The 11937-nt window shown below is 42.4% G+C and overlaps 1 protein-coding gene across 1 annotated transcript; it reads right to left on the reverse strand.

Moving 5' to 3' along the window:
- Positions 1-727: 727 nt before the first annotated feature.
- LOC121541381 (equilibrative nucleoside transporter 2-like) lies at positions 728-11688 on the reverse strand. The gene is made up of 12 exons (XM_041850360.1): positions 11678-11688; positions 6678-6697; positions 6325-6401; positions 5964-6103; positions 5738-5877; positions 5431-5565; positions 4974-5071; positions 1763-1868; positions 1488-1573; positions 1166-1359; positions 1015-1051; positions 728-742 (listed from the first exon to the last, which is right to left on the reverse strand). The coding sequence occupies exons 1-12, from the start codon at positions 11686-11688 to the stop codon at positions 728-730; spliced, it is 1059 nt and encodes a 352-aa protein (XP_041706294.1).
- Positions 11689-11937: the final 249 nt, after the last annotated feature.

The following is an 11937-nucleotide window of genomic DNA, read 5'->3' on the forward strand; positions in this document are numbered from 1 at the left end:
CACAGTTCCTGCAAGCTGAAAATGTTCCAGTTCTTCCATGGCCTGCATACTCACCAGACATGTCCCCCTAAGAGCATGCTTGGGATGCTCTGGGTCGATGTGTACATCAGTGTGTTCCAGTTCCCGCCAATATCCAGCAACTTCTCACATTGAAGAGGAGTGGGACAACATTCCACAGGCCACAATCAACAGCCTGATAAACTCTATGCAAAGGAGATGTGTCGAGCTGCACGAAGCAAATGTGGTCACACCAGATACTGACTGGTTTTCTGATCCACGCCCCTACTTTTTTTTGTAAGGAATCTGTGACCAACAGATGCATATATGTATTCCCAGTCATATGAAATCCATAGATTAGAGCCTAATGATTTTATTTCAGTTGACTGAACTGTAACTCAGTACAATCTTAGAAATTGTTGCACGTTGTGTTGATATTTCTGTTCAGTGTAGATCAGTGTACAATAACCTTTCTTCATTTTAAATATCCATATACTTTGCATTGGCATTAAGGAAGATGTGTCTAATCTAGTTCCCTTCAGTGAGTAAATCATAAATATTCATAATACATTTTTGAGTATTGTGACAGTCAGACTTGGTTTGGTTGGAGGTTTTGAAGGTGTGAGGAGCCTCTAGAGCAGGTTCCGCAGGAGGAAAGAAAGAGCTGCCCCCTAGAGACAGACCCAGAGCCAAGAAGAAGGTCATCAAGACCCCTGCTGTCTCACAGTCTTTAGCCCTCACCAACCTGCGGAAGAGAACAGGTCAGATACATTTTAACATTTACATTTGAGTCATTTAGCAGACGCTCTTATCCAGAGCGACATACAGTTAGTGAGTGCATACATTATTTTTTTTTCATACTGGCCCCCCGTGGGAATCCCTCCACTACCCTGGACGACGCTGGGCCAATTGTGTGCCGCCTCATGGGTCTCCCGGTCGCGGCCGGCTACGACAGAGCCTGGATACGAACCAGGATCTCTAGTGGCACAGCTAGCACTGTGATGCAGTGCCTTAGACCACTGCGCCACTCAGGAGTATGATACTGTGGAACAAACTGCCCAAATTGTCACTACAACGTAATAACAAGTTACATTGAATTAAACAAAAACAGTTAAGGGAAAAATTTGACAAAACTGTTGAATAAATTCAGGTAGATTTGGTGACTCACTGAGGTGACATGCAGAGACAGACGAAGTATCCATTGGACAGGGCGAATAATGTCATGATGACAACAAAGGCAACGTCATGGGAGAACAGGACAGGCAGGTACTGGCGGTTGTCAGTTTTGCACAGCATGATGAGAGGGATGAAGATCACACGGGACACCACGAGCACAGGGAACAGACCGCTTCTCTTTGAGGGCTGTGGACGGATAAAGACAAACAGAGACAGACACCGTTAGGCAGAGAAACATGTTTGAGGTATTGGAGCAGCTATTTATTGCAGTAACTGGTAGTAAAGGAGGGGGACAAAGGGCAGACGTCACTCACCCACTGAACCATAGAGGTGACACTGCGGCCAATCAGGTCCATGACGTTAAAGACGATGAAGCAGCAGACACAGAGAAAGTATCGGTCTGAAAGACAGATATACAGGTGTAATGCACTTTGTTCGGCTGCCAATCGGCTCCGCCTCGTATTTACAACTGCAGCACAGCCGTGCTAAAAAAGTTAAATCCCACGCCCTATCTGCTTTATTCAACCACAACTGTCTTAACTGGACATAACTAGGCTATTATGTATTATTATCCCAAATGTTTGCTCACCCCACTCCTTGTTTACATACACACTCTTCACTTTTACTGTGACAGCAGGGAAAACTGACAGTGTGACAGCCAGCACACACGTCACACAGAGGGCCATCTGCCAAATCTGTACAACAGTATCAAACAAAGTGTTAGAAAATAATAGTATTTGAATTGAGATTTGAATGACAGTTGGATACAGGACAAGGTACCTTTTTGAAGACTGCCAAGACAGATGCGCCATCATGAACAGGGCTTCTTTGGTCCCACTGGCATCAAGATCACCATTGGTTATTATGGGTTTATTGTTGAAGCCATTCAGGTCGCCATTGACCAACGCTATTTTTTCTTTGTCTTTCAGAGGAAGTGAGAAAATAGTCAGTACTTATAGTTTTAGGCCTTTTAGTTTAGAAAACATACTGTAACTATACTTAGTATTAAATCACTTCACATAACACTTCATGTCCCCTGTAGCTCAGTTGGTAGAGCATGGCGCTTGCAACGCCAGGGTTGTGGGTTCGTTTCCCATGGGGGGGCAGTATGAAAATGTATGCATTCACTAACTGTAAGTCGCTCTGGATAAGAGCGTCTGCTAAATAACTAAAATGTAAATGTAAATGAATTAACTATGAATAGCTCCTCTATATGGTATTTGTTAATTGTTTTTTTGTGGGGGATTTTTACCCCTTTTCGTGATATCCAATTGGTAGTTACAGTCTTGTCCAATCGCTGCAACTCCTGTACGGACTCGGGAGAGGCGAAGGTCGAGAGCCATGCGTCCTACGAAACAAGACGCACTGCCCGCTTAACCCGGAAGCCAGCCGCACCAATGTGTCGGAGGAAACACTGTACAGCTCCATAAGGAGTCGCTAGAGTGCGATGGGACAAGGACATCCCAACCGGCCAAACCCTCCCCTAACCCGGACGAGATCGAACCCGGATCTCTAGTGACGCCTCTAGCACTGCGATGCAGTGCCTTAGACCGCTGCTCCACTCAGGAGGCCCCGTTAATAGTTTTAAATGTTGACATTTTAGTCCATGTGTCAAACTTATTCCACGAAGGGCCGAGTGTCTGCAGGTTTTCGCTGCACCTTTGTACTTGATTGATTAATTAAGGTCACTGATTAGTAACGAACTCCCCTCACCTGGTTGTCTAGGGCTTAATTGAAAGGAAAAACCGAAAACCCGCAGACACGTGGAATGAGTTTGACACCCCTATTTTAGCCATTTAGCAGACGCTCTTATCCAGAGTGACTTACAGTTAGTGCATTCATCTTAAGATCGCTAGGTGAGACAACCATATATCACAGTTGTAGTAAGTACATTTTTCCTCTAAGGTAGTTATCAGCAAAGCCGGTGCTTTTTTTCGTGAGGCGGGGATAAGACTGATATGTATTATGTCTTATCTTGTACAGTGAGGGGGAAAAAGTATTTGATCCCCTGCTGATTTTGTACGTTTGCCCACTGACAAAGACATGATCAGTCTATAATTTTAATGGTAGGTTTATTTGAACAGTGAGAGACAGAATAACAACAAAAATATCCAGAAAAACGCATGTCAAAAATGTTATAAATTGATTTGCATTTTAATGAGGGAAATAAGTATTTGACCCCTCTGCAAAACATGACTTAGTACTTGGTGGCAAAACTCTTGTTGGCAATCACAGAGGTCAGACGTTTCTTGTAGTTGGCCACCAGGTTTGCACACATCTCAGGAGGGATTTTGTTCCACTCCTCTTTGCAGATCTTCTCCAAGTCATTAAGGTTTCGAGGCTGACGTTTGGCAACTCGAACCTTCAGCTCCCTCCACAGATTTTCTATGGGATTAAGGTCTGGAGACTGGCTAGGCCACTCCAGGACCTTAATGTGCTTCTTCTTGAGCCACTCCTTTGTTGCCTTTGCAGTGTGTTTTGGGTCATTGTCATGCTGGAATACCCATCCACGACCCATTTTCAATGCCCTGGCTGAGGGAAGGAGGTTCTCACCCAAGATTTGACGGTACATGGCCCCGTCCATCGTCCCTTTGATGCGGTGAAGTTGTCCTGTCCCCTTAGCAGAAAAACACCCCCAAAGCATAATGTTTCCACCTCCATGTTTGACGGTGGGGATGATGTTCTTGGGGTCATAGGCAGCATTCCTCCTCCAAACACGGCGAGTTGAGTTGATGCCAAAGAGCTCGATTTTGGTCTCATCTGACCACAACACTTTCACCCAGTTCTCCTCTGAATGATTCAGATGTTAATTGGCAAACTTCAGACGGGCCTGTATATGTGCTTTCTTGAGCAGGGGGACCTTGCGGGCGCTGCAGAATTTCAGTCCTTCACGGCGTAGTGTGTTACCAATTGTTTTCTTGGTGACTATGGTCCCAGCTGCCTTGAGATCATTGACAAGATCGTCCCGTGTAGTTCTGGGCTGATTCCTCACCGTTCTCATGATCATTGCAACTCCATGAGGTGAGACTTGCATGGAGCCCCAGGGTGAGGGAGATTGACAGGTCTTTTGTGTTTCTTCCATTTGCGAATAATCGCACCAACTGTTGTCACCTTCTCACCAAGCTGCTTGGCGATGGTCTTGTAGCCCATTCCAGCCTTGTGTAGGTCTACAATCTTGTCCCTGACATCCTTGGAGAGCTCTTTGGTCTTGGCCATGGTGGAGAGTTTGGAATCTGATTGATTGATTGCTTCTGTGGACAGGTGTCTTTTATACAAGCTGATATTAGGAGCACTCCCTTTAAGACTGTGCACCTGTATAAAATACACCTGGGAGCCAGAAATCTTTTTGATTGAGAGGGGGTCAAATACTTATTTCCCTCATTAAAATGCAAATCAATTTCTAACATTTTTGACATGCGTTTTTCTGGATTTTGTTGTTATTCTGTCTCTCACTGTTTAAAAATTCTGTCTCTCACCTACCATTAAAATTATAGACTGATCATTTCTTTGTCAGTGGGCAAACTTACAAAATCAGCAGGGGATCAAATACTTTTTTCCCTCACTGTAGATCCTCTTAGTTGACGGATGGAAGAGAGTGTTCCAAACCTACCGGCTCCCTTGAGAAGCTCGTCTGTGGTCTCAGGTTGGTCATGTTGAAACTTACTTTTCTCAAAGTAAAACCGGGCAAACCCCCAGAACAAAACATAACATCTTATGAGTACATTCCTCTGTAATATCCTAAGCAATAGTAGATGAACTGGCTGTTGTCCTCCTGTCATGCCACTGCTGTAGCCACTCACCAGGTGTGGCAGTAGTAAGTAGCTAAGCAGGGTGAGCAGTGTTGCCACACAGGGGGTTATGAAGTACCCAAGAGCAGCACTGGCCTTGTCTGCTTTACCTACACAGAGTGGAAGAGAGAAACTCAGTATTAATCAGGATGAAAACACAATTTACGTAATAACAGGGTAAAATCTATCCTGGCAGGCACAGCTGAGATATTTCTTGCCAAACAGGATGTGGTGAGCAGTTTATTAGGTTGAGTGAAGATGAAGCACAACACATGTTTACTACAGTTTGAAACTGCCCTTCCTGTTATGATGAAAAGTAAGGCATTTTTGAATAACATTATGAGCAAATACCATAAAATACCTGTTTTAGGGAGACTATTACTGTATAAAGGAGGGCATGTTGATTGAATGTGCGTGTGTGTATCATTGTGTTCACTGCTACTGTGCATAGTGAGGTGGTAGTACTCACTGAGGATAGAGAACAGACTAGCCAGGGCAGCAAAGATCCCTGCCAATCCCTGACCACTCATAAACAATGTGCTGTACCTCGGGGGGAGCAGACCCACCAGCCCAAACAGACTGCCCTGGAGCACTGCCCCAAAAGCTAGAGAGAGAGGGGATGTGTGAGAAATGGGTGTATTTACACATGAAATCTCCTCAGAACACATTTTCATCAGGCAAACAGTCAAAACAATGATGCTACTACTTATATGATTACTAATTACATTATATGCAACCGGACCCACAGACATGAAGACGGTCGGGAACCAACTCACAGTTGATGAACCAGATAGTTACCATGGTGATAGAGAAGCAGCTGTGGGGCTGCATGGGCACCTTGACCATGATGGCAGTGAGGAGGAAGAGGAAGAGGATGGAGACCATATTGACAGCAATCCAGACCTTCTCTTTGATACTACCGCCACACAGGAAAAATACGGTTGAGATAGACCACTATACTATACTATACCTCCCATTCAAACCCTGTAGTACGTTGCTCACCGTTGATACAGGAAGGAGTTGGCCAGGGTGAACAGGGGCAGCTGGGCTAGAAGAGTCATCCAGCTGGCAAAATTGTAGTCTTTAGTAAGTGGGGTCGTTCCATTACTTGACGTGGTCCCTTTGAGTCGGTCGTCAAAATACTTCAGCAGAAAACAATGGGAGAACAGAGGTGACATTAGCTCAAGCCCTCTACTCTCATCACAGAGCAAACTAATATTAGACCGTATTGCCTGAATGTGTTATATTCATCAATTTTTGTTGTGAGTCTGTGTGACAGGTTGTGATGAGGTAGAGAAGCTGTGGTACCTCCGTGTCAGTGATGCTGTGTGGGTGGGTGGGTGTGACAGAGAAGTTGTGGTACCTCTGTGGCGATGATGAAGCTCCATGGCAGCAGTGTCCCCAGTCCCAGGATGAAGATGATGACGGCCACAGCACAGCCTATGTTGGGGGATAGAGGACATCACTCACATGCCACATCACAACCCCTCCTACAACACACTCACTCCCTAGTGGTGCTTAATGTAATGAATCCCAAAGAAACAAGTCATTCCTAGGTTATTATTACTGAGTAATTACCAATATACCATGTAATGTATTCTCTGATCCCCATCCAGTGCTCAGATGAGAGGGAAACTGAGTGAGGAAGTTTGTGAAAGCTGCTTCATACAGGTTTATGTCTCAGATGATCCAACCAATGAAAAGTGAGTAACTCACCGGTCCACTGGGGCACTCTTCTGGGTAGTCATCCTGATACTCTTGGGTCTGTATATAAACAAGGGACAGAGGATAGCTTCAGATAGTGTCACTCCTTGAAATACTGTTGTGTTGAAAATATCCGCAATCATGCTTGCCAGGCTGCTGGGGATTCAAGATGTTTTACTTCATCCATGTTGATCATTGACATAAACTAAAAATCCCCTCTACTAAACATGGTGACAATTATGATCTGATTTTCCACCTGATTTTATTATAATCCTATTTTAATTTCACGAAGGTTAGATATCAGCCATCTTGTCACATCTGAAATCAAGTCATATTTTTGCGCTTGGTGATTTCAGCCTGTCACATGTTCCAAGTCTACAACTTAAAAGGAGCTGAGCATCGCCAGACCCTCACACCATCATTTGTAGGCTACAACGTAATTAATGATCTTGTCTTCTGCCATGTTCAGAAGCCAGTACCTCAGTATAGACAAGGCTATGTCTCGAATGAGCCAGATGGTGAAAGTCGGTTACCACATGGCTTCTAAAACTGACACTATGTATTCAGTGACGAACTTAGAGAGTGTATGGGTATTTTTGTACTGGATGTTAGACTTATACAACATTTCAACATGCCTATAAGACTTTTATTAACCAGACATAAAGCATAACATTTTCCATTACTTCGGCCAATATACTATTGGCATTAACATCGGGTTACAGTCTGTAGCATCAATTATAACGCGCTACATCTAAACAGAAATTAGATCATTCCCGATGTACTAAACCATGGGGTACTCATACCTGTCGACTCACACTCACCTGCCTTATGTTTCAAATATAAATTCTAGTTGATCTTCTTCAGCCTATATACATTGAGGGAAAAAAGTATTTGATCCCCTGCTGATTTTGTACGTTTGCCCACTGACAAAGAAATGATCAGTCTATAATTTTAATGGTAGGTTTATTTGAACAGTGAGAGACTGTGGTTATTTGAACAGTGAGAGACAGAATAACAACAAAAAAATCCAGAAAAACGCATGTCAAAAATGTTATAAATTGATTTGCAATTTAATGAGGTAAATAAGTATTTGACCCCTCTGCAAAACATGACTTAGTACTTGGTGGCAAAACCCTTGTTGGCAATCACAGAGGTCAGACGTTTCTTGTAGTTGGCCACCAGGTTTGCACACATCTCAGGAGGGATTTTGTCCCACTCCTCTTTGCAGATCTTCTCCAAGTCATTAAGGTTTCGAGGCTGACATTTGGCAACTTGAACCTTCAGCTCCCTCCACAGATTTTCTATGGGATTAAGGTCTGGAGACTGGCTAGGCCACTCCATGACCTTAATGTGCTTCTTCAAGAGCCACTCCTTTGTTGCCTTGGCCGTGTGTTTTGGGTCATTGTCATGCTGGAATACCCACATACGACCCATTTTCAATGCCCTGGCTGAGGGAAGGAGGTTCTCACCCAAGATTTGACGGTACATGGCCCCGTCCATCGTCCCTTTGATGCAGTGAAGTTGTCCTGTCTCTTTAGCAGAAAAACACCCCCAAAGCATAATGTTTCCACCTCCATGTTTGACGGTGGGGATGGTGTTCTTGGGGTCATAGGCAGCATTCCTCCTCCTCCAAACACGGCGAGTTGAGTTGATGCCAAAGAGCTCGATTTTGGTTCTCATCTGAACACAACACTTTCACCCAGTTCTCCTCTGAATCATTCAGATGTTCATTGGCAAACTTCAGACGGGCATGTATATGTGCTTTCTTGAGCAGGGGGACCTTGCGGGCGCTGCAGGATTTCAGTCCTTCACGGCGTAGTGTGTTACTAATTGTTTTCTTGGTGACTATGGTCCCAGCTGCCTTGAGATCATTGAAAAGATCCTCCCGTGTAGTTCTGGGCTGATTCCTCACCGTTCTCATGATCATTGCAACTCCACGAGGTGAGATCTTGCATGGAGACCCAGGCCGAGGGAGATTGACAGGTCTTTTGTGTTTCTTCCATTTGCGAATAATCGCACCAACTGTTGTCACCTTCTCACCAACCTGCTTGGCGATGGTCTTGTAGCCCATTCCAGCCTTGTGTAGGTCTACAATCTTGTCCCTGACATCCTTGGAGAGCTCTTTGGTCTTGGCCATGGTGGAGCGTTTGGAATCTGATTGATTGATTGCTTCTGTGGACAGGTGTCTTTTATACAGGTAACAAACTGAGATTAGGAGCACTCCCTTTAAAAGTGTGCTCCTAATCTCAGCTCGTTACCTGTATAAAAGACACCTGGGAGCCAGAAATCTGTCTGATTGAGAGGGGGTCAAATACTAATTTCCCTCATTAAAATGTAAATCAAGTGATAACATTTTTGACATGCGTTTTTCTGGATTTTTTTGTTATTCTGTCTCACTGTTCAAATAAACCTACCATTAAAATTATAGACTGATCATTTCTTTGTCAGTGGGCAAACATACAAAATCAGCAGGGGATCAAATACTTTTTTCCCTCACTGTGTGTGTATATATATATATATATATATATATATACACACACACACACACACATTTGTGTATTTCTAAATCCTTGGTATTCGGACCAGTGTCTCTGATCTTAGAACAAACACCACGTTGAGGTTCTGAGGCTTTGAACACACCGACTCTGCTTTGCGTTTTGGTACACCAGAAGGTCATTAATTTCCAATGGAACGCTGCGTTTGCCTTGCAGCATTAGGTTGCAGAGGAGAGGCAGTTGCAGTGCGGTCTGTGTGGTGCATATGTTGGATTTATCGAACATATGCGTCAAACTTAATGCGTAAACGGGTTGACATAAATGGTAGCAGAAGGTGAATGTTGAACTTTTGTTGCACATATATCTAGATGATGCTGCATACTATTTTGCGCAATGACGCAGTCAGTGTGTTCAAATCGTGACATATTAACACGTGCAAGAAAGTAGCCAGTTGCTACACTTGAGCGATGGCGCTCTTTGCACAGACCCATTGAACGATGTTTGGTTTGGTTGCATTGTATGGCGGCAAATTCATGTAGCCTATTCATTTGGATTATTCTATCAGTTTAAACATGTAACAAATTCGACAATACAGCTAGGCAATTGAAATATAGCCTATATTTTTTTTATTCAAGCAACAGGGCAACAGCTGAAGAGACGGTCATAGAATAAGTGCCCTGAAGCGAGATGATTAAATTAGCCTAATAAACTAATTCTTATTCATTTCTGACTCACAAGAAGCTATTTGAAATTGTGGTGTCGAGAAAACGATGCTAATTATGCTGTGAGAACAAGGAAATCCGCTGACACTGTACTTTGATTATAAAGGTTTATTATATCAAAGGATTCCAGCGTAAGTTTACAGATATCTGCAGACATCTGGAGAATAACCTGACCCAAACTCCAAATATGTTATTCTCCCCGTCCTTTGTTTTAACCCATAGTATATATCCTATGTAACCTGATATGGGTGTTTTCCCCTACAGACCAATCCCAGGACTCCACCTAACAGACTTCCTCTGCTTTAGGGTGCCCCTTATAGAACTACTCTCCAGATGCTCCCAGTCAACATCCTCTAAAACCATTTGCAACCATTAGCAAAGTCATAAATTCCTTAGACACCACATATTTCCCCCCTTCGAGACTAACTAAGTCTCGAAAACAAAAATAATAGGTTTATGACAAATAAAAAAATATATATTATTGAGTAACTTTAACAATAAACCAAATTTTATGGAGAGTAAACACCTTTTTCTATGAAATATGAACACATCTTTATGGAGTGTGAGAGCGAAAAACCTGTCTGGCAGCTTTCTTTCCAAATATCCCTCAATCAATCAAGACAGTAAAATTCTCTCACGGCCCCTCTGCCCCAGGCAACCACCTAAGTACTCCAGATAAATTCATAAATCTTTATCAATGCATTTTAAACTATGATGCAATTTGAATACACATGAAAGCCTCAGCAAACAAAATACAATCAAATTTGTCCACATTCAGGCTGGTCAACCCATCGGACCCTCCTGTGGATTCTCTCTATCCCTGCCTAGACCCAATATCCCTAAGCATCCACGAAATAAACAAAAACATCTGAGATCCCCACATGTACCCAATAACAGCAAATATCATTCTTCAAAAATGAATACAGAAAGAATGACACAAATTATGTATTACACATGCAAATATGTCTATATATCATTGCAGACACTGGAATGTAGTCCACTACACTTCATCTCCTCAGCAGTGTCGACTTCCAATGCAACGTCGATGATGGAATCTGAACATTTCCACACCTTCCTTGTTCCACTTCCTCCATTCCACTCATATTGTCCCTTCATATTGTCCCCGTTTGAGTATTTGAATCCCCTCTACACATTCCCACATATGCTTCTGGATGAAAAGAAAAGACCAAACAGTATCTTTTGCAAAACAACACATTCAAATTAAAACATCAATATCAACTAAAAATTATATATAAAATTATATATAAAATGAATCACATTCCATTTCCCCCCTTTGATTCATCACAAAATACTAAAATCACCATAATATTTAAAAATGTGAAAAATTCAAAATTGATATCTATCCATCAATACTCCTTTGAGTCTTATCGTTTCATTTGCAAAACCCTTCAAATGATAGGTAATATTATCTATTTGATCTTCCAAAAATGTTACACCATACCATGGAAAAAGTCCCCACTTCTCTCCTAGACTTATCCTCCAATGGTAGCCTTCCCAGACTATGAAACTTCTCTCTTTCAGAATCAGATTTATCTCTTTCCCTTGCTTCCCATCTTTTAATTTTAAAAACCTCATATGGAAGCTTCAACTTCAACATGTAACAACATCCTTTCCATCCATAGGGTAAGAATATATTATTTCTCACCACAAACCCCAGATGTTTCTAAAATTCCCAATAGTCACATTACCATGCAAAAACTTCTCTCACCATCAAAGTCATTCTCTTCTTACTAAATTAAACATCAAAAGTTACATTATATTTCTCATTACTAACCTTATGTTCATGCTTACCCCAAAGTCATCAAATCATCACCATCTGATATTCCCCTAAACATCCCCTTTCCATCATATGTTTTATTTTAACAAAAACAGCTTTGAGCCCTCACTGGTTTCCCCTCCAATGCTTCATGAAGCGCTGTTAACTGATTTTCCTTCCATTTAACAAATTCACACAGGTTAATTCATTTAACCAATAACACTTAAACCTAGGCCTAAACAAATGCTTCCACAACGACATTATTTTATCTCTTAACG

The sequence above is a fragment of the Coregonus clupeaformis genome, chromosome 27, assembly GCF_020615455.1.
Source record: "Coregonus clupeaformis isolate EN_2021a chromosome 27, ASM2061545v1, whole genome shotgun sequence".
NCBI classification, from domain to species: domain Eukaryota; kingdom Metazoa; phylum Chordata; class Actinopteri; order Salmoniformes; family Salmonidae; genus Coregonus; species Coregonus clupeaformis.

Bases quoted from the DNA above. Each gene is read 5' to 3' on its own strand.
- LOC121541381 (XM_041850360.1), bottom strand. The intron at 1,869-4,973 runs GTGAGTGGCTAC...ACTGTTGTACAG, and splicing joins ACTTACTACTGCCACACCTG to ATTTGGCAGATGGCCCTCTG. The intron at 1,052-1,165 runs GTGAGTCACCAA...CAATTTGGGCAG, and splicing joins TGTCTCTGCATGTCACCTCA to TTTGTTCCACAGTATCATAC.